Genomic DNA, 21,212 nt, shown 5'->3' on the forward strand with positions numbered 1-21,212 from the left:
AAAAAAAAGATGTACCAGGCTTTTTTTATGCCAAAGTTTCAGCAGCAATCAAAAATGGTTTACAGTTTGTTTGTCGTCTAGATGTTTATTTGCATGTCTGACACTCCTGGATGGTCTGAGGTGCAACCTGTTGGGGTCAGACAGACGGAAACACAAAGTTGATGCTACACTGATCACTGATTAAAATGTGTTCTTTAATTTTTTTTGACCAGTGTTTATTCCCTAACACCACTGTATATGTCTGTATAAGTTTGGGAGGAGAGTGTCTTATTGCTTTGTATTCTGAACGTGACAAGATTCAATCATATCAGTGTGCACCTTGACTCGGGCTATACTCAATGTTTAGAGGTAAATGTGAATATCGGTACACTGCTCACAGTTCAAATAAAAACACGTTGATGTTATGCAGGTATGATGTGCAGTCTGCTCAAAACTGTTAAATATTTCACGATGCTAACACTTCTAACAAGAACTGAAGACAAAGTACACCTGAGGTTGATATACCCTAGTAGTTATCAAGAGGGTGACGTGAATGTGTATGTCCTAATAATCCATGAAATCGTTGTGGAGAACACAAAAATAGTTAAAAAAGAGTTAAAAAGAGCCAAAAATAAACAGAATTAAAATGTTGCACCACCCACTCGCACAGACACGTTTGTGGATTAGTGCAGGCAGGAGTACGGTAAGGGTCAGTTCCTTCCCCTGAGTCAGATAGACAGATAATAGAGCAAAGGAGAGGAGGAACATGGAAGAACAGATAAAAGGGATAAAACAGACAACAGAGAAAAGAACAGGTCAGGTATAATGGAATAATACACACTTAGCCAGAACAACAGGAGTCAATTTAGTTATCTATAGTCCCAGGGGCAGTGGGGGTTCAACAGTGTGAGTCAAGTCTCCTCTGGGTTACTCTATTTTGTTGAAGCACAATAGTGTAATTACAAAAATACAAAAGCAAAATAAATTCATGTTTTGATATTTTTTTAACTATATGGAGTAACTGAAATATAGGTGACAAGGTAATTATAGAAGTGCAGGACATGATTTCAGCATCCACCACTTCCAGTTACTTTTAAATTGACTAAATGAGAATAATAAAGGACGCATTTAATGAAAAATATTTTCGTTTCAAACTGCGGTGGCCCTCTGTATCATTACAAGTCCTAATGTGAGGTTATGGGTTGGAAAAGCATTTAGAATATATAGATTCCTTAAGTCACCATCAACACACAAGTCAGGATTTTTATTAAACAACACAATTTATTTTTGATGATCTATCTTTTGTTTTACTAGAAACTCTTACCTATTCATCACCCCTTACCTCTGGTGCTCCTCCACCAATGTCACTGGAGTAGAGCACTGTCAGTATTACAGTAGTGACTAACAGCATTGTACGACAGCATGACTGTCGGGTGGCAGGGGTTTATTTTGAAAAGTGAAAAAAATTACCGTCTTCCGTTCTTCTTCCGCATTTCGCCGGCCGGCCTGACGTCATCTCCTACCACTTCACAGCCAATGTACAAGGCGTCGGTTTTTATTTTTAAATATCAGACTACAGAGTGAGAGTTATTAGTTTATTGTAGTTATCAGTATAATATCTTTAACGAATATTTTTTAAACGTTAGCGAAACGCTCCGTGTTCATTCTCTTTGCTGTAAGCTGCAGCAAAAGTTTCATCACTTAGGGGAGGAGCCGTGTCCGTCTGTGTTCAGAGCACTGCTGTGATAAATGAAGGAATCAAAGCTTAAAGAAGAAGAAGGTGAACAAGAATTAACAGAAGACAGGGGCTGGTTCGCACGCAGGACAACATATACCGGGACTTCAGGAGGTTAAGTAAGAAGAAACATCTTAATATGCATGAAGCAAGGGGTTTATTTATATTTTGACTGTGCACGTGGATGCAAGCAATCAGGTTTCATGTTGCTATGCAAGAAGACGTCTTAGCTGGATGGAAAAAGTTGATGTATTTGTCCTACTGGTGTTTCTGTCTCTATTAAAGACCATAAAAATGACCATGCTGCTGCTGAGGCTCACCCTGTGTTCAAAGATCCCCCCGGATTCACCAAGACACTTAAGCCAGCTGCTCTCCAGAAAACTGACACAAGGCAAGTAATTCAGTGCTTTATGTGCCTTAACCAAATTTCCCCTTGTGGGACAGTTAAAGGAATAGATTATTCTATGTGTTAAGATAATATTGTGGCAGTCTGGGCTGTATCAAAAAAGTTATTTCTGGTATTTGCCCCCCAAAAAGACCAAAACAAATTTAAACTTGTGTCTTGATGGCCTGTAATCTGTCAAACATATGTGAAACATATTTATCTCTAATGAATGATGAAAAGCATTTTGAGCCAGAAAGAACATTTTTGTCTCAATATAGAAGCCTCAGCTGGTTTTTGGCAAAGTCACTTTTATATATCCTTTCTTTTTGGAGGGTAAAATGTGTAAATTGACATATAAAATGTATTTTTTCAATGGAAATCCGTCCATGAAAACAGGGCAAATGACATCAGATATACCATCACAGTGCTATAAAGATATTTTAAGTGACCAAAAAGGACTGTATTGATTATAATGTAGGTACAATAACACAGAGTCATGGAAAAAAAACTTGTATAACAAATAGTTTTCCTCGTTTTATTTATAACCCCTCTGTAAAACCTGTTGACTGTTTGTTTACCAATATAAGCAAAGCTGTTACACATAGAAAACACACAGAAAGATTAAAAATCTCTTTTTGGCAGTCGAACACCAGCAAGTAAATGTAATATGTCAATTGCTTTATTAATCCCAGGACAGAAACTTTTTGATATGTGGTAAATCACTTCAAAATAATAATTCTTCATGCAAATCTTTTTTCCCAGAGGACTGTCTAAGAATTGGTTATGAAAACAGACATTTTAAAGACTATAACTATATATTGTGACTGTTGTTTCGGTTAATCATCACACATATAGACCAGCGATTGATCCAGAATTAAACAAATAATCACAAATGAAATGATAATTAAAGTGATCTTAGCAAGCTAAAAAGTTTTTATAGTGTATTGGTCACATGCTCAAACATTAAACGATTTGATTTTGTAGGTCAGGGCAGTTTCTGACCTGCTCTACTCTTTAAAAGATGTCACCGGCTGCTCTCTTTCTCCTTTTTTTCCCCCTCCTTTTTCTTTCTTTTTTTTTTTTTTTTTGGTGCGCTCTCTCTGTCCACAGAGATGTGTAATGTCAGCACAGGCTTTCTCTGAGTGTCCTGCTGATGTGGCAGTTTGCAGGCTGTGATTATCTGTTTCCCAGGTTGCAAATGGATGTGTGGAAGGGCCTCACACTGTTTGCTTCATTCATGTAATCAATGAAACGGAAACCCAGCAACAACAAAAAAATGGTTGTTTGAAGTGGTCAGTTAAAGGAAAAATATTTACCCAGATAGTCTTACATCAGCAAATGTGGAAGGGAGACATTTTTAAACTACAATAAGTAAAGAGATGTACACTGACTTGCCACATATTTGTTACACCGTGCTTGTACTGAGTTGGACTCCTTACCTTCAGATCTGCCTTAATTCTTTGTGGCATAGATAGCATCATGCAATTGCTGCAGATTTGTCCGCTCCACATTCATGATGCCCTTCTGCATGCCTTGGTTGTGACAAATATTTATTTGTATTACTGTTGCCTTCCTTTCAGCTCAAAACTGTCTGGATATTCTGCTCTGATCTCTGACATTAACAGGGGATTTTTTTTCCCAGGGAACTCTCCACTCACCGGATATTTTCTCTTTTTCTGACCATTCTCTGTCAACTAGATCAGCAGTTTTTGAAATACTCAAACCAGCTCATCCATCGCCAACAACTATGCAACATTGAAAGCCACTTAAATCACCTAATATTCACTTTAAACTCCAGCAGGTCATCATGACCATGTCTACATGCCTAAATGCATTTAGTTGCTGCCATGTGACTGGCTGATTAGGTAACTGCATTTTGCTAGCTGTACCTCGCAAAGTGAATGCTGAGTGAATGTAATCAGGTATTATGAGATCATCTTAGTATTTAGTCTAGTGGGCAGCATCATGAACATTATGTTAGCAGCTGGCTCTTATTAAGCACAGTACTGAAAAGTTAAGTGTGATTAATAAGCAGAAAAATATCTTCCAGGTGGCCAGGGCAGGGCTCACAGCAGCTCCTTCGCACACCGCAGTGAGCTGCGTCAGGCCAAGAGGATCGTAGTTAAGCTCGGCAGTGCCGTCGTTACACGTGGAGATGAGTGTGGCTTGGCTCTTGGGAGGCTGGCCTCGATTGTGGAGCAGGTGAAAAAACAAATAAAATGATGCACTCTATACATTTTACAGATTATTGTGTAGAAAATTCTTGACACGGGGGTAAAAATCAGGTAAAACAAGCTTTGACCTAACTGTTTTAAAATTCAGTGACGTGTAAACCAATCTGTGGGTTTTCATGATGTTTCCCATCTACTGATGATGTTTTAATGTCCCTTTTTCCTTTGATTCAACTCATTTTCTAACTCCCTGTAGACACATGTACTGTAGTACTTGCTACAGATAGTACAAAATGGACATTTATCACCAAGTTATAGAATGTATGGGTTCATAATTGGTTAAAACTGAGCTTTAAATCAAAATCATTAGTGAGCCTGAAGAGGAAGAAAATAGCCCCAGCAGTGAAACTAAATGGGTCCGTTGTTGCGCAGGTGGCTATGTTGCAGAATCAAGGCAGGGAGATGATGATTGTCACCAGTGGAGCTGTGGCCTTCGGCAAGCAAAGACTGAGACATGAGATCCTGCTGTCCCAGAGTGTTCGGCAGGCGCTGCACTCTGGACACAGTCAACTCAATGACATGGTGAGAAAAGATGGGAACTTAGGGTATCTCAGAAAATAAAGATGCTGATGTTAGCTGAAAACTTTGCCACTTTGCTGACAAGGTAAGTCAAATCTTCACCAAATGCTTTAGATTTTCTTCAGTGAGAAAATACAATGAAATATCATCCCAATATAATCCCACAATAATTTCTATTATTGTGAAGCTCATTGTTTACAGTTAATTAAAACGTTATGTTTATGCTATGGTGCTTTATCAGACAGTTCACTTGAACAAACACGTGCACTTCAGTGCAAATACTATCATATGTTGCACTAGCTTACATTTATTCTTCTTTGTGTATAGAGTGTGTAGGTCACACTTTTCTGTCTAGCTTATAAATTGCACTTGGTCGGTGTGGAGTAATTTGTCTTTGTGTTTGTTTGTGTTTCAGTCTTTGCCGGTGCTGGAGGCCCGAGCCTGTGCTGCAGCTGGACAGAGCGGTCTGATGGCCCTGTATGAAGCCATGTTCACCCAGTACAGCACTTGTACAGCACAGGTGCTTTGCAAAATTCTTGCTTAATTAATTACTACTGTTTAAATTTCCCCCTCACTACATTTTCTGATTTTGTGCCGTCAGGTCCTGGTGACAAATCTGGATTTCCACGATGACCAAAAGAGGCAGAACCTGAACAGCACACTGCGGGAGCTGCTGCACATGAACATCGTGCCAATCATCAACACCAATGATGCTGTGGTGCCCCCTCCGGAGCCCAACAGCGACCTGCAGGGGGTAAATGTGGGTACAGACAGCATGGGGGCACCGCTGGTTGTAGTGATGGTGGCAGCAGGGGTGGCAGACGGTGTTTATGATTTATTTTTATTTTTTTAACATCCACTATTCATTAACTACAACATTTTCTATCTTACACACACACACACGCACGCTGAAACACCTCTGCCACCCCCACCTTACCTTGTCAGCTCTGCAATCAACCATAAAGGCATATGTATGCAGGGAGGGGATAGACAGCAGTGCATGTGATCACCAGGCATCCTGTGAGGATAACTTACCTCTTTTTATCAGATTATTTAGCTTCACTTTCTACTGCGTTGTATTTGTATTATTAATATTACTAATTATTGACTTTGGCAGCTAGAAGACTACTCCTTATAAGTCAGTGGTATAACTTTAGGTTTTCTTTAATTAACAGAAAACAGTTGTTTTCGGAAAAAAAAACTTTCTAGCAAAATCGATATTTTAATAAAAATAACTACCTATTTTATGTAATTTATCTGCTAAAATTTATGCCGTGGTGAGAAATCTACACTGTATGTATGTCACAACTACAAATCTTACATTGTAACCTGGCGTGCACCTCCCTAGTAATCACAATGTTTGGCCTGTTCAATGCTTTTTTCGCTGCAGTTTTTGAATTTATCAGTGAGAAAATAACAATCATTACCTCAGTGTAAGGAATAATAATCTTAGCATCAATGTAAGGACACTAATTTTCTGGTGGGAGATTTCCAAAATCTCTACAAAGATTCATCTCCAATGTCTAAATCAGCTATTAGAGTGGCCACACCTACTTTTGTATCGTTTAACTTTAGGTTGTCCTGAAAGGAGTCAGTGTTAACTTCACAGCTCTGTCCAAATGCAGTCACATCTGATGGGGAAAAAACGACAAAAAAGGCCAAACCTCAAGCATCAAAAAGCTCTTCACAAGCTTGTCTCTGAGTTGATCAGCTCTGTTTAACATTTTCCAGATGTTGCTGCCAACAGTGTTGCAGAGTCATATGTATTAACATATTTGTGTTTCAGTTTATCTGCTTTATTCTGTCTTTAAAAAATAAGCTCATGGGTTACTCTCTGCTGCCGCTTTTCTGCCTTCAGGAGCTTACATGAGCAATTTTCTGTTTCTGCAGGTGATCAGCATTAAGGACAACGACAGCCTGGCAGCACGGCTAGCTGTAGAGATGAAGGCTGACCTGCTCATCGCGCTCTCTGATGTGGAGGGTATGTGTGTCACTGCAACAACACTCTGGGTCAGCTGTTAGGTAACAACACCATCTGTCTGGTCACTTTGCTGACGGGGGGAAAAAACATCCCTCTCAGGGTCAATGGAGAGCCATATGAGAAAGACAAACACACACCTTCTGCCTTCGTGTTTGAAACTAATGCTGATGGAGCTGACACATGGCGTCCATGCACACACAGAATCACGGCTGCAGTCATTCAGCATCATCTGGATGGCTTTTAGAATATTAAATAAAACAAAACTTCAGCAGAGAAGAGTGATCATAGTAAATTATCATATGATTATGCACAATAAAAGGGTACTATCCAGGATTTTCCTTTTAAAGAGGTTGACTTATGCAAAAATAGTACCTTTCAATCATCACATAGGGCTTTCTTATCAACAGAGATCTTGCAGTTTCTTTCTATATCTGTATTATTACGTGTTTGGGGTGTTTCTGAGGATATAACCTTTGCTTTGTTGTTGCTAACTAAACTATATTCACCAGCTTTGTTTATGGCTTTAGTAATATTAGCAATAAAATGGATGTGGGAACAATTTAGGCTGATGTGTAAATGCTGGTTATTTTCATCTCGAACAAATAAGTCATATGCGTAATGGTCATATTGTAGGACTATACAACAGCCCCCCTGGAACAGATGATGCCAAGCTCATTGACATCTTCTACCCTGGAGACCAGCAGTCCATCACCTATGGTACAAAGTCTAGAGTTGGGATCGGAGGCATGGAGGCCAAGGTTGGTGAAGTTGCCCATCAAGTCATTACAATAAGGAAAAGTTCAGGTTTTTCCTGTACATTTCTTTTTTTTTTTTTGCATCAGTTTTCTTCAGAAAATTCTTTTACATAAACCTAAATGAGAAATATAAGCGACCAACAAAACTCAGGGCAGATATCACAGACTGGGGGAAAAATCCTTAAAGTATGAGCGGTGATATATAAAATAAGATGAACAACAAGAGGTCAGATTGTGCTTGTTATTACATGTAACGTGTTGGGATGACCCAACTCTCAGATGGTGTCTTCCAATATGATAATGTTTGCATGTCATATTGGACACGATAAAAGATTGTAGGTTTGATTGGACTGAGTATTAAAATTAAGTAAATCTTATACAAAAAATTTTTTTTTTTAAATCTCTGCTTGGCTGCAGGTCAAAGCTGCCCTTTGGGCCTTGCACGGTGGCACCTCAGTGGTTATTGCAAATGGCACCAACCCCAAAGTAACAGGCCATGTCATCACTGACATTGTGGAAGGCAAGAAAGTAGGAACCTTCTTCTCTGAATGTAAACCTGCCGGTGAGTTTACCTGAGCTGAATAAATGTTTTTTATTGCTGTAAAACTGCATCTGCAGGCTCTGATGTTTAATTCTGTCCTGACTCTCCTTCAGGCCCATCTGTGGAGGAACAGACAGAAATGGCGCGCCGTTCTGGAAGAGCCCTTGCATCTCTGCATCCAGACCAGGTGACACATGTTTTTAGATAAAGGACTCGGGCAATATCTTTTATAAACATTTAAAAATGTAAACAGCTCTTTGGGTGCTTTATCACTTAAAGAGAAAAACTGAATTATTTTGTTTACTTGTCAGAGGAGTGAGATCATCTGCCATCTAGCAGATCTGCTGACTGAAAGGAAGGAAGAGATTTTGGCTGCAAACAAGATGGATATGGACCTGGCTGTCAGTGCAGGTAACAGGACACCACATCAAGTCTGTCTGGTTTTTGAAATATAAACTAGACTTGCAGAGACATTTTCTTTGATTGATGTTTTATGTTGGTATTGTAGTGCTAGTGCTTTCACATTCTCTTAAAAAAATAAGGATAATAAATTCATGTGCCATGTATGTAACTGATTTCCAGACTTCAGCAGCTTTTGCATGTATGTTGCTACAATAACTTCAACATTGAACCTAAGGGATGACATTCTCATGTGTTGCCACCAGAGGGCGACTTTCCCTTTCTCTACATATGAGTTTTATACCTCACTACCTGCTATCAAAGTGTAACTCTGCTATGCCTTCTTTCTGTAGGCCATTTGCCTCCAGCCATGCTGAAGCGTCTCAGTCTGTCACCGGCCAAACTTAACAGCTTGGCAGTAGGTCTCCGCCAGATAGCCACGGCCGCCCAGGACAGTGTGGGTCGAGTGCTGCGCAGGACCAGAGTGGCTCATAATTTAGAGCTGGAGCAGATTACTGTACCCATCGGGTTGCTTCTGGTCATATTTGAGGCCCGACCCGACTGCCTGCCGCAGGTATTGCTGCAGAAGAACTTAAATCTTAACAAAAACATATAAAACACTTGAACATTGTTGACAAAAATTACATATGGGACAATATCAAGACAAGGCTGATATTTGACCTCTTAATGTCCTTGTATTTCATCACACACATGTATTAGACTGGGATAAAACTAAAACGTTAGAGGTTAATGGATATGTGGGGAAGTTACTATGAATAGGAGATTAACATGAATAAATAATAACACCTTGTATTTCTGCAGAACTTACCATAACACATCCTGTGCTTTATATGCTTAGCTAACTTTTTGGTTTCCATTTTTATAAATGTACTTTGTCACTTTCTCGGAACACCTGTAATAACTAGGTATCAACACTGGCAATAGCCAGTGGCAATGCCCTCCTGCTGAAAGGAGGAAAAGAGGCAGCCAACACCAATCATGTCCTCCACCAGCTCACCCAGGAAGCTCTTTCCATGCATGGAGTCAAGGAGGCTGTGCAGATGGTAAAACTGATTTCCTACATATTTATTAAAAAGCAGTGAGAACCATGTGTCATCTTTATAGCACTTTACAGCACACTCTTCTATCTGATGTGATTCACAAACCCGTATTTCTTCCCAGGTGAGCACCCGTGAGGAAGTGGAGGATCTGTGCCGACTGGATAAGATGATAGACTTGATCGTCCCCCGAGGTTCATCCCAGCTGGTGCGGGACATTCAGCGAGCGGCCAAGGGCATTCCTGTGCTGGGTCACAGCGAGGGAATCTGTCACGTCTATGTGGACTCAGAAGCCAGCATTGACAAAGTCATAAAAATCGGTCAGTTAGAACAGTTCCCCCCCATATAAAATGCCTGTCAGTCATAACATGCCAGCGACTGACTAATGCTTTCCTCTTCTAGTGAGAGACTCCAAGTGTGACTACCCAGCTGCATGTAACGCTATGGAAACTCTGCTGATTCACCGGGACATCCTCAGGACCCCTATGTTCGACCAAATTATCGACATGCTCCGCACTGAACGAGTAAAATGCCAAATACACGCATTGATAAATTAAGGAAACCTGCAGCTGACTTTCAATGTTACTCGTTTTTAGATACATCACTAGTCATCCAACAAAATCAAAAAAGTTTTTTGTCATAATATATTAAAGTTAGAAATAATTTATTTCTGTCTGATGAGACTAGGTGAAGATTCACGCAGGCCCTCGGTTTGCCTCCTACCTGACATTCAGCCCCTCAGAGGCAAAGTCTATGCGGACAGAGTATGGTGAGCTGGAGTGCTGCATGGAGGTGGTGGACAGCATGCAGGAGGCCGTAGAGCACATACATAAGTATGGCAGCTCTCACACAGACGTTATAATCACGGAAAATGGTAGGTGATGCAATATCTCGCTGTTAGTACTTTGTTCTTGCCCAGTCTCTTTCTCTCTCCCTCTTTTTAAATACATTCTACCAATTTGCTTTTTAATTCCTTTGCCTTGTAGTTTCACAATTCCTGTCACATCTTACCTCACCATGACTGAGTAGCACCTGTCAGTTTGGTCATTCTTTTTTTTGTTCCGTGTCTTAATATTCATCAAGTTTTCCTTCTCTCTCTGTTGGATTCAGTCCACCTTACGTCTCACTTTCTGCCATAGCGATTAATGAGCAGTGACAAGGTGTTGTCAGGATGAGTGCACATCCTCCCTTTGTGACTCTAGATTGTGGACGGAGCCCATTTAAAATGTAGAGCAGCTGATTAACAGTTTAAAAGACTTCTCATAACTTTGAAACATGTTCAGACACACTTCTGTCTTTGAAGTGAGCCGTCATGCTGCGTGTCCTTAACTCATCTTGAAAGAAGCTATCCTGTGCAGTTTCCAGTGTGTTCTCTCACTTTAAGGCTGTGGTCATTACCATGTGGACAAAACTGATGTCTCATATATTTTACAATTTTCTATTCACATGTGGACACTATTTAGTATCGTTTGAATGGTGGGAGCTTAGTTTTTCAGTAAGGCAAAGAAACTCAGGTTCACGTTCCTTTGAAAATATAAATATTAAAAATATTATGTGCTTTTATTCTGGCAGTCAGAATTAACTTTTAAAAAATAAAGCAAAGTGTTTACTGGTAAGATTTCCACCTTGAGGATGATCTCACGTGCAGTAGAGGATGTGTTGCTGCCATCTAGTGACTACAGAAGGAACCTCAGTGAATTCCAGACTAATCAGTTTGTATCAAAGTCGGATATTATCAGAGAGGAAGATTGATAAAAATGGTGAATACGCTGTCTTCATTAACCTGCTTGTAGATATATTTTTGGATGGATGTGCACGGTTCACGTGAATTTCAAAGATTATGTCAGGGGACATATCTTTGTTTTCAGGAAAGCCTTTAAATCAGGGATGGGGGAACTCCAGGCCTCAAGGGCTGGTGTCCTGCAGGTTTTAGGTGTCCTAGATCCAACACAGCTGATTTAAATGGCTAAATTACCTCCTCAACATGTCTTGAAGTTCTCCAGCGGACTGGCAATGAAGTAATCATTTGATTCAGGTGTGCTGACACAAGGTGATATTTAAAACCTGCAGGACACCTTGAGCCCTGGAGTTCTCCACCCCTGCTTTAAATGATAGTTTTAGGTTTTATATAAGCTTTCAGTCTCATTCAGTGCATTAATGTGTCAGTTTAGCGCAGTTTCTATTCTCATTTCTTTAAATTAAGCCCCAAAAGTGTTTACAGACACAATAACACTGATGAGATGTTTTGTTCTGTCAGAGGACACAGCAGAGAAGTTTCTTCAGCAGCTGGACAGCGCCTGTGTTTTCTGGAACGCTAGTTCACGTTTTGCAGATGGCTACCGCTTTGGACTGGGTATGTGGTGGTCTTGTGTTGACATCCTCTGTGTTGTTTTCTCTAAACCTGCCTGAATATTTTTACTCATATTTCACTGATATGTTCTCTTCATGTAGTCCTCATTATTTGCACTCTTTCTGTACTTTTCTCTAGGAGCAGAGGTAGGTATCAGCACGGCTCGTATACATGCCCGAGGCCCTGTAGGCCTGGAGGGCCTGCTCACAACCAAGTGGGTCCTGAGAGGTGATGGACACACAGTAGCCGACTTCTCGGAGCATGGTACCATGAAGTACCTGCATGAAAACCTGCCTGCTGGGCAGCCTTTAGCTGGACAGAGAGACAGCAACTAGGCCAGAGAGTCTGACAGCATTCCTTTGGCCTGACTGTTTTCACTATCTTCAACCTTTGAAGCACATAGCTGCTCAAAACAGCAATGGTTCATTTTATTACTACATTTAAAAAGATGTTCCTATTTAAGGACTAAGAGTCTGAAAATATTCTACCTCTGCTTAGGTTGGGTAAGTCAATAAGCCCCAATATTAAACTATGCAAAAACCCCAAACGGTGTTTAAACCATACAAAAAAAATACTTCACACAGATTGAGATTCGTCATTATTTTCTCATTTGAATTTGCACTGGGCAAACTAATTTTAGTAATGGTATCTTTTAATTAAATTACTTTATTTATTTTTTTAAAGATTTTGGTAGAAAACAATATTAAAACTGTTCATTTATTTACACATCTATTTAATAACTTCAAATTCCTTGCTTGATGTCATTTCTTTTTCCTTTATTTCCTGGTAATATCTCACTTTAATAATGGTTGTCTGACTATTCTCCCACTTTAACCTCCTAGGACCTGGCGTCCACATATGTGGACATCACATTTTGGGTTATTTAGACCAAAATACTCAATTTTGCTCTACATGGGCCTGATATCCACTTACGAGGACATTATACTGCCAATGTTATATCAAAATTTTAAATGAATATCCTCATATGTGGCTCTTATTTTTCTTAAAAACAAAAATAAGGTAAAAAAAAAAAAATCTGGTAATTCTTTGTTTTTACATTCATCGGGCCCCAATATGCCCAAATATCAAAGAGAAATTAAAAATGCATGACGTGGAAGAGTTCGGGTCTTAGGAGGTTAAGCTGACAGGTCATATGGTCCCTGTCTCTCTATATGAAAAGTGTGGCTGTATGCTGATTACAGATAACTAGCATGCATCTGTCTGCAGTGACTCTGATTAGCTAACATATGTCTGGTACCAAGAAGCCAGAGCCCCTGTTTAATTACTCTGACAGTAACTGTGCAAACTAAGAATCTTTCTAAGCACACATTAGTAATGGACTCTAAGTACCTTCACAGTTACACATTACTCTAATAACCTATAAAAAACACTTCATTGCTATAATTGATATATCAAAAAGAACCTCTAGCAGTGTGTTTTTAAACAATCACAGAACATGATTTTTCAGTTTGATCAAAAATATCCAAAAATATTTATAACAAAATGCACTTGTTTATCATTAGAAGTTATCCCAACTTTATTATATGTGTGGTCATGGATACACATTGCTAATGGCTTCTCTCTAGCCACTACAGTATTACTATGGTAAAATGATTATTTAATTTAAATTTACATTTAATATTGTAACCTCTCAGTGACTAAGGGCTCAGTGGATTACATCGGTTCATTACCCACGAGGTTCACACTGACTGTACTGTAAGTGCTTTCTTTGTTCAAACAATATTTGTACCCCCCGCTTTAATTCTGGGATGAACTTTCTGTATGTTTCTGATATATTGTCTTTTGAAAATACCCGTGACATTATCAGACGTGCAGCTTGTAAATGTATTTGTAAAATCTTACCTAATAGGATTAAAAATATGCAATTCTAGGACATCAGAAAATGAGATTTTCTCTGCAATAATGACACTTAAATACACTCCAATTTACATGCATCCATTTATTCCCATATGTTTTTATTTATTTGATTATTGTTGCATGTTGTGTTCATTTTTCCATGCTTTGTTGCTTTCCTGCTTGTTCCTTTTGGCGCCCAAAGCTTCTGTCAGAGCGGGAATCGTAATTGACAAGCTGCCTCCTTCAAGCTGGAGGGGAGAATGCGACTGCCTTTAAATTAAGCTTTGTAACATTCCAGCCTCTGAGCTGCTATCAGATGTCTTGCAATGCACACTTAAGGATTAGTTCGGGTTATTTAATAGCAGTATTGTGGAATAAAAAGTTGAAAAAGAATATTTGGATATTTTTCTTTCTTTTGTCTTTTTTCTTTTTTTTTGGCAGATGAAATGTTGAGCATTTTCACATGTATGTTCATCTCTGTCCTGGCACTAGTCTTTCTACTTTCACAAAGAACACAAATTAATGGGGAAAAAAGTCATACTGATCTGAAAAACAGATGTCTAAAAAGGCCCTTTTTAAAGTTGCCCATAGGGGAATTCGCATTGCTGGAAGTGGGGCAAGTAACATGGAAGACAATACTATAGAGGTTTAATTATCCAGCCATCAGAAATGAAAAGGGAGAAAAGGAGAACTGAGACTAATAATGGAATCACAGTCTTATGTTCTGGGTTTCTCTGTTTCTTCTTTTTTCCTTTTTTCTTTTCTATCATCTAAAGAATTCATTCTCCAAAACGCACTACTTACCCTTCAATCAGCTTCCCATCATCAAGTCCAAAGGGTTCAGAGATGAAGAGGGAGACAAAACTCGGATCTCACTCTTTTGTCCTTTTTATGTGTGGAGCGATTGAAAATATCATCTAAATGACTGGAGGTAGAGAAGGAACAATCTAGGGACATTCAGTATTGCTTCTTTGATACATAATGTTTGATAGAATTGTATTTTACCATCTCTTAAGTGTAAAGAGTTGTTTGTTACAGTAGCTATTGAAGTGCAGGTGTGTGCATCTAGTTCACGTAGTAACAGGAGTTTTCTACGTAACGGAACACTGAGGAGTGTTTTTGTTATGAACCAGGGAGGTTACTAACTGAAACTGCTATTTTAAATATAATTTCCATTTTGCATTGACATAAACCTTTGCAGGACCAGTTTACCCTTCCTGGGACAGGGTTAAAATGGGAGAGACGTCTGGTTGCTGGGCCTTAGCCTGAAGCAGCTACATGGGTCTGCCCTCCTGTGGGCCCACTACCTACAGGAGCTGTAGGGGTTCAGTACTATATGGATTGTGACGCATGCAATGTTACTTCACTGGTGCAGTACGTGAGGTTGAGGGATATTAATTCAATATTAATCCAATATTGGCTCAACGCACAATTTAGGCTCTGGAATCAGTTTTGTGGAGAGGAGTTGGACTTGCTCCAAGCGTAATGCGACTGGCAGAGTATACTTGTATCCCCCCAATTTGGTGCCAGCACGTTAAGATATTTTCCAGTGGACAAGATGGTTGCTTCCCTGTACCTTCAGGTCAGAGGACTGGTCCTGATTGTTTTTCTTGTGTACCTGCCAAATGGCAGTTCAGAGTACCCAGCTTTGGTGGGGTGTCAGAGTGTTTAATGTGGGGATTTCGTTGTCTTGCTGATTGACTTCAGAGTATGATTGGGAGTTACTGCCTTCCATTACTGATCAAGCATAAGATGTCAATTAGTGCACATTGCAGCAAGACACGCTAAGGTGCAAGTCAGCAATCGAGTTTTGTGATCGTGTCATCAGGAGCTGCAGCTGCAAGATAACTGGTGCCAATTGTAGCAGTAATCCCAGTCACACTGGAAGTCAAAGGAGCTGTCAGGCTGTAGAAAGGGTCTGATTGGGTTGGTCAGCCTGACTGTGTAGGTTACATCGTAGATTCTGCAAAGATTCACCCAAGGAGTTTAAATCAGGCAGTAGGGTGCCCAGAGGGTTTGCAGTTATAACATACCTACGGTTTAGATTTCCCACTGGAGCATAAATCTCTAGTTTGACTGCTGCCCCTACGACCCAAACCCAAATAAGTGGCAAAGAATGCATGGATGGATAAAACTTTGCCCTTGTATTTTACAGATGCCTGGTTGAAATGTTTCCACGGTATGGTTTGTTTTTGAATTCAAGCTTTGACTTGGTTGAAGCTTTCAAAGGAAGAAATATTGGGATGACCAACAATGAAAATACTGTGATATCGCTGAACTGGAAAAGTGGAAGAAAAAGGATGGATGAAAATATAGAAAAATAGAGAAAGTATTGTAACTTTTGTCCTTATCTACCAAGTAGATTTTTCAGTTATGTTAAAAGTGGACAGTGAAGTAAAATTTACTATACGGAATATTATGCAAGATCATTTGCAGTATTTATTTTTTGTTTGTTTGTTTGCATGATTGTTTTGGGTTTGTTTGTTTTGGGGAGGGGGGATTAGCATGCACCCTTTTTTTTAACTGCAACATTATATGCAGAGCTATTTCTGTAGTTCTGTGTATGCCTGAAATGCTTTCCTTACTGAATTTTGTAAATATCTGATGTCGATGTTCCTTTTGACCTCGGATTAACTTCCAGTTATGTGTCAGGCTAGGCAGCCTGTAAGATTTCCTCTCATCTCTTATCTGGCTTTGCCCTGAGACCCCGGGTGATCAGATCCCATGTTGCACTCTGTTGATGTTGTGTTGTCTGCTGGGCATTGTTGTCCACAGATATAAAAAAAATATGATAAGGGCAAATCACTGGACTTGAACAGCAAAGCTGACAGTCCTTTAATTGGACATTACTCAAGGCCAAAACTCATATTTCTTGTTGTGCTTGATCTTAAGAGATTGTCAAATGCACTCTCTGCTGGGGTTCAATTTTTTTTGAATCAATAATTAATGGTCAGTGTTATTTATTCATGTGTATCTTTGCCAATTACGTAGTGTCTAATTAACAATTTCAATAATTGATATTTATTTCTGAAAGGGTTCAGTATCTTGGGCTGATGAAAAATGCATGAGCAGGGATATGGACTGGGTTTTGTTTTTTGTTCTGAGAGAGCTTGATGCTCGGGGCTAATACCAGGCCACTTTGACTCCAACTCTTTGAGTTGGCACTGGCCTTGTGATGTGGATCTAATATGGGCATCTTTCATGGACCCAAAGCGCTTACTCTGTACCATGTGATCTCATAAAGACTCCAACATGCCCATCCTCAGATACCCTTTTTTATGGTCTTTAATAGTGAACTTCAAAGAATAAGCTTCTGTTTCCTTGATAATTTTTCTTTGTGTATGTGGATCTGTAATATCACAAAAAACTGTAGAAACTCTTGGTATTGTTAGGACCTCAGTGATTCCACTACAGTGTCTAACTCTGTGGCCTGATGAAACTAAAGTTCAATCACCATATTAAAGAGAAAAATACCCCTCAGATTTATGACAAGCTATATCCCCCTGATCTTTTGACAGTGACAGCTGCAGCAGTCAATAGAAAATTAACAAAGGCTTCCTTTAGTTGACTTTCATCAAGTTTTCATTTATTGTGATTCCAGGAGGACAGGAGGTTAGGGACCGGCGAGGCAAAACATTCTGCTATGGAACGACCAAAGCATTGCTTGAGCACTAAGTTGGGTAGTAATTTTACCCAACAATGCAAAGCAACACAACAAAACGGGAACCCCAACATCCGACGCATCCAAACCCGCATCATTAAAATGTATGATTTCAGGTTTGAACATCACAGTGTTGAGACCACACTGAAACAATACAGCCATTAAGGGAACAAGAGGGTGGTATTCTTAATGATGGGATTAAATAAGGGTTAAAAATAAAAGTAATGGGAATCAGTTGAGCTCAGTGACACGTCTCAGAGAGCCAATGGTGGGACTGGCGCTTCCCCACTCGCTGTGCCTCCTGTATTCTCCAGGACGCAAGAAGTACTGGCGTCCCCTATAGTTGGGGTGTTCGTGCAGCATCCAGTAGCCCTCCATGACATTGACGGAGGAGATATCACGGGTGTGGAAACGCTCGTTCAGGTCTGGGCAGTCTTCCATTAGCTCCATGTTTTGACCGCCAAAGTCAGATCGCTCGAAGATCTTCATCCTGTAGTTCCCATTATACTAGGGAAGAAATAAGAGAATAAGATAATACCACAAATTAAGGTAAAAATGTCTTTTTTGTTGCAGTCAGCCAGGATAAATTATCCTGACTAGTTACCCAGTCTACACTTCGAGATGTGTTAAAATAATCCTGGCTACTGGCATTGATGCTTCAAGTAACAGCAGTAGACATAAGAACCAAATGATCCTGAAGAGAAAATGAGTGTAAACTCACAGGAGGCACCATACGACAGGAGCGGATACAGTCATTGAAGCCTGCCCAGCGCTGGTAGTCAGGGTACTCTCCCTTGTGCAGCATGTACTGATAGCCGCCATAATTTGGCTTTTCGTAGGCCACCCAGCAACCGCTCTCAACTCTTATCGAGTTACAACGGCTGAAGTAGTTTTGCATCTCAGGGCAGTCAGTACTGCACTCGTAGTGACGACCCTGGAAGTTCCTGTCTTCATAGAAGATAATCTGCACAGAACAGATGGCTCAGCATTAGTGTATCACCACAGAGATGTTCCAAAGACCACCGCAGAAACGTAACCGTGTAGTTACCTGTCAGGTTTTCAGGCTCTTAAACACTAATAACATGAACGCTTAGTGTTCACTGTTCAGTATTCTGAGCCAGACTTTTAAAGTTAGTTTTATCTAACAAAAGTTTCTGAGTAGAAAATTTGTAAGTGGAGAAATTTGAAAAAAAGATAAGCTTAAGGGAGTACAAAAAAGTCCCAAAAGATGTGCTAGAAGCAAAGCCGAATAAAATAAAGTATAGCATTTGGTACATTTTAATGAATGAACTGTGTAATACTTTTCACAAGTTCTTTGTCTGTTTTCACAGGAAATAGGACTATAAGATCAATTAAATATTTGAGGCTTCTACTATCCTTGAGAGAAGAATTACATTTCCCTGCACTTTTAGCATTTCTTACATTAATTTATAGGTTATGTAAATATGGTAAATAGTCCTAAAGAACTAATGGTATGTTTAACCCAGAGAGCGATACGTTGTTACTCCTTAAAGGTCTTTTACGTTTCATATGAGCAAAAGATGTATATATTTTTACAGCTCGTTATCAGAATATATTAGTTCAACTTAATTATTTATCTATAGTGCTTAACAAATATATTAGATCACGACTCAAAGTAAGTTTTTTGTCACAGCTACCCTAAATTGGCAGTGTTGGTAATAATAAAATGATATTTTTAATGCTAAAATATAGTTATTGTTATTCTCCATTAATTTTTAAATCTACAGTCTTACTAAAAAGCCAAATTAAGTCTTATTTTTTACCAAATTATAGGTATTTACTTGCATTCCTGAAAATAAACTTTTGTTTTAGTGGTTAAATGTTATGCTTGAAGTCCAGTGGGAAAAAGTGAATTCAGTTTGGTACTTCCTAATAAATAAAAATATGCTTTTTAAATATTTGTGTTTTCCTTTATATATATATAACAGGTGATCTAACAAATTTGTAAAGCACTATATTTACTACACAAATCGGTATACCGCACATCAAATATCAGTGAAACATTACATTTGTTAAATTTCTTCCTTACCTTGCCCATTGTAACTGCGTTAAGTTCAGACCAGACCAGATGCGGGGCTCTCCCAGACCTCTTTATAGACCCTGCTTAGATCAGGGCTTTGCAATAGTGAAACAAAGCTTTGTCGTGTCAGCACAGTGCGCTCTATAGACTTCACAACACTATGGCACTGTTGAGCCACCGCAGCCGCTTTGTCTCTGTCAAAGCTCTGTCTGTCTATGGAAAATACTGTCCAACTGCATTTTCTCAAAGGCCTACAATAAGAGTTGCAAACATCTGCCTTTAATGGCATGAATGTTTGAAACCTGCATGCAGACTGTGAAGCTGGACAGAGCAGCAAACAGTCTGAGATCTGACTTGTATTTTAAACCCATTCAAGCAGCAGCCTTTGTTGGTTGAATATAATCAGGAAGCAAATATGCTGCCTTGCTAGAGTGTCACTGCAAGTTGCATTCATGTCTACGTTCAAAAAAGAAAGCTCACAAAGGACATCATTATTTTAAAGTTTTGTGTTTAATGTTCATTTGAGATGCACACGGGTGCAGTTTACATGAGAGTCCTCATTCTCCTGAATGAGCCCACCATGGGATTGTGGCAGCCCCAGTCGCCACAGGCCCTGTACTCTCCAGGGCGAAGGAAATACTGGCGTCCCCTGTAGTTGGGGTGCTCGTAGAAGATCCAGTAACCCTCCATGATGTTGCAGGAGAAAATGTCACGGTAGCGGAAGCGGTCATACACGTTGGGGCAGTCATCCATAAACTCCATTGAGTGTCCCATCATGTCTGGCCTGTTGTAGATCCTCATCCTGTAGGATCCCCTATACTGCATTGTGAAAGAAAACAGGGTAATCATGACTATTATGTTATTTTCAATAGGTGTAATCTCTAGAGAACTCTTCCCACAACGAGCTAACTTTTTAATTCAGTACTCGCACTACTCGGTTTCTTTAACTACAAACGAGATTGAGCAACAACTCTTTCGGAGCATGACAGAATTAGTTTTTTTTTCCTCCTCCCTGAACTGCCAGAAACACTCAATGTGACAAACAGAATTAGAGTGAAGGCACCAAGTCTTATGGGGGGTATGTCATATTCTTTTTAAAGGCTGACTCGGTCTCCTTTGTGGGCCTTGCAGCAGAGACTTTTATGCTATGACCTGTGTGAGTATCTGTAAATGACATCAAAAAGCCAGTGATTGACATCCATATCCAAAGCAGCTTTTGATGTACAAGGTGAGTGTAGCGGGGGGTGGGAGGGTGCTACCAATTCTATCTGTCTGTTTGATTGACTTACAGGAGGGAACATCTGGCAGGAGCGGATGCAGTTGTTGAAGCCCATCCACCAGTGGTAGTCAGGGTACTCGCCAGGGCTGAGAATGTACTGGTATCCCATGTAGTGAGGTTTCTCGTAGAGCACGCAGTGGCCGCCGCTGACACGGAGGGAGTTGCAGTAGTTGAAGTGCCTAAAGGTGTCCATGCAGTCACTGCTGCACTCCCAGTGGCGGCCCTGGAAGTTGCGGCCCTCGTAGAAGACGATCTCGAGGAGAGAAGGGAGAGAGAGAGAATACAGTTTATGTTCGGCATAAAGAAATGCTATCTCATAGACTCGTGAATAGGCTCTCTTTACCAACCCTCTACACTTCTTTACACATTTATTTGCACTGCTTAACAGATGAAAAATAAGGTAACTAAAACCACTGTTTGAGCTGGGGGGGGGGGGGGGGG

At 39.8% G+C, this 21,212-nt stretch overlaps 3 protein-coding genes across 3 annotated transcripts in view; 1 reads left to right on the plus strand and 2 right to left on the minus strand.

Moving 5' to 3' along the window:
* Positions 1–4,163: 4,163 nt before the first annotated feature.
* On the plus strand, positions 4,164–12,632 carry aldh18a1 (aldehyde dehydrogenase 18 family, member A1). The gene is made up of 16 exons (XM_005736345.1): positions 4,164–4,301; positions 4,703–4,852; positions 5,265–5,369; positions 5,451–5,609; positions 6,740–6,830; positions 7,464–7,588; positions 8,003–8,147; positions 8,240–8,313; positions 8,438–8,537; positions 8,879–9,099; positions 9,452–9,589; positions 9,708–9,903; positions 9,986–10,107; positions 10,271–10,457; positions 11,841–11,936; positions 12,072–12,632. Exons 2-16 carry the CDS (start codon positions 4,709–4,711, stop codon positions 12,266–12,268), a joined length of 2,100 nt encoding a protein of 699 aa, XP_005736402.1. The 5' UTR covers positions 4,164–4,301; positions 4,703–4,708; the 3' UTR covers positions 12,269–12,632.
* Positions 12,633–17,682: 5,050 nt separating this feature from the next.
* On the minus strand, positions 17,683–19,510 carry crygmx (crystallin, gamma MX). Its single transcript, XM_005736523.1, has 3 exons — positions 19,507–19,510; positions 18,173–18,432; positions 17,683–17,958 (listed from the first exon to the last, which is right to left on the minus strand). Exons 1-3 carry the CDS (start codon positions 19,508–19,510, stop codon positions 17,683–17,685), a joined length of 540 nt encoding a protein of 179 aa, XP_005736580.1.
* A 525-nt stretch (positions 19,511–20,035) lies between these two features.
* Positions 20,036–21,212, minus strand: part of crygmxl2 (crystallin, gamma MX, like 2) — a 1,334-nt gene continuing 157 nt past the window's right edge. Inside the window, exons 2-3 of the mRNA XM_005736346.1 lie at positions 20,782–21,024; positions 20,036–20,311 (exon numbers count right to left, since the gene is read on the minus strand). Coding sequence (XP_005736403.1) covers positions 20,036–20,311; positions 20,782–21,024 — 519 coding nt within the window. The remainder of the gene's footprint in view (positions 20,312–20,781; positions 21,025–21,212) is intronic.

The sequence above is a fragment of the Pundamilia nyererei genome, unplaced genomic scaffold (assembly GCF_000239375.1).
Source record: "Pundamilia nyererei isolate P.nyererei 1_Seehausen unplaced genomic scaffold, PunNye1.0 scaffold00069, whole genome shotgun sequence".
Taxonomy (NCBI): Eukaryota; Metazoa; Chordata; class Actinopteri; order Cichliformes; family Cichlidae; genus Pundamilia; species Pundamilia nyererei.

What these genes read in the sequence shown, in the direction of transcription:
- aldh18a1 (XM_005736345.1), top strand. Translation starts at nt 4,709, where the DNA reads ATGTTGCAGAATCAAGGCAGGGAGATGATGATTGTCACCAGTGGAGCT. An exon ending in TCAAGGAGGCTGTGCAGATG is followed by an intron (nt 9,590 to 9,707) that starts GTAAAACTGATT and finishes ATTTCTTCCCAG; the next exon opens with GTGAGCACCCGTGAGGAAGT. An exon ending in CGTTATAATCACGGAAAATG is followed by an intron (nt 10,458 to 11,840) that starts GTAGGTGATGCA and finishes TTGTTCTGTCAG; the next exon opens with AGGACACAGCAGAGAAGTTT.
- crygmx (XM_005736523.1), bottom strand. An exon ending in CCTGTCGTATGGTGCCTCCT is followed by an intron (nt 17,959 to 18,172) that starts GTGAGTTTACAC and finishes TTTCTTCCCTAG; the next exon opens with TATAATGGGAACTACAGGAT.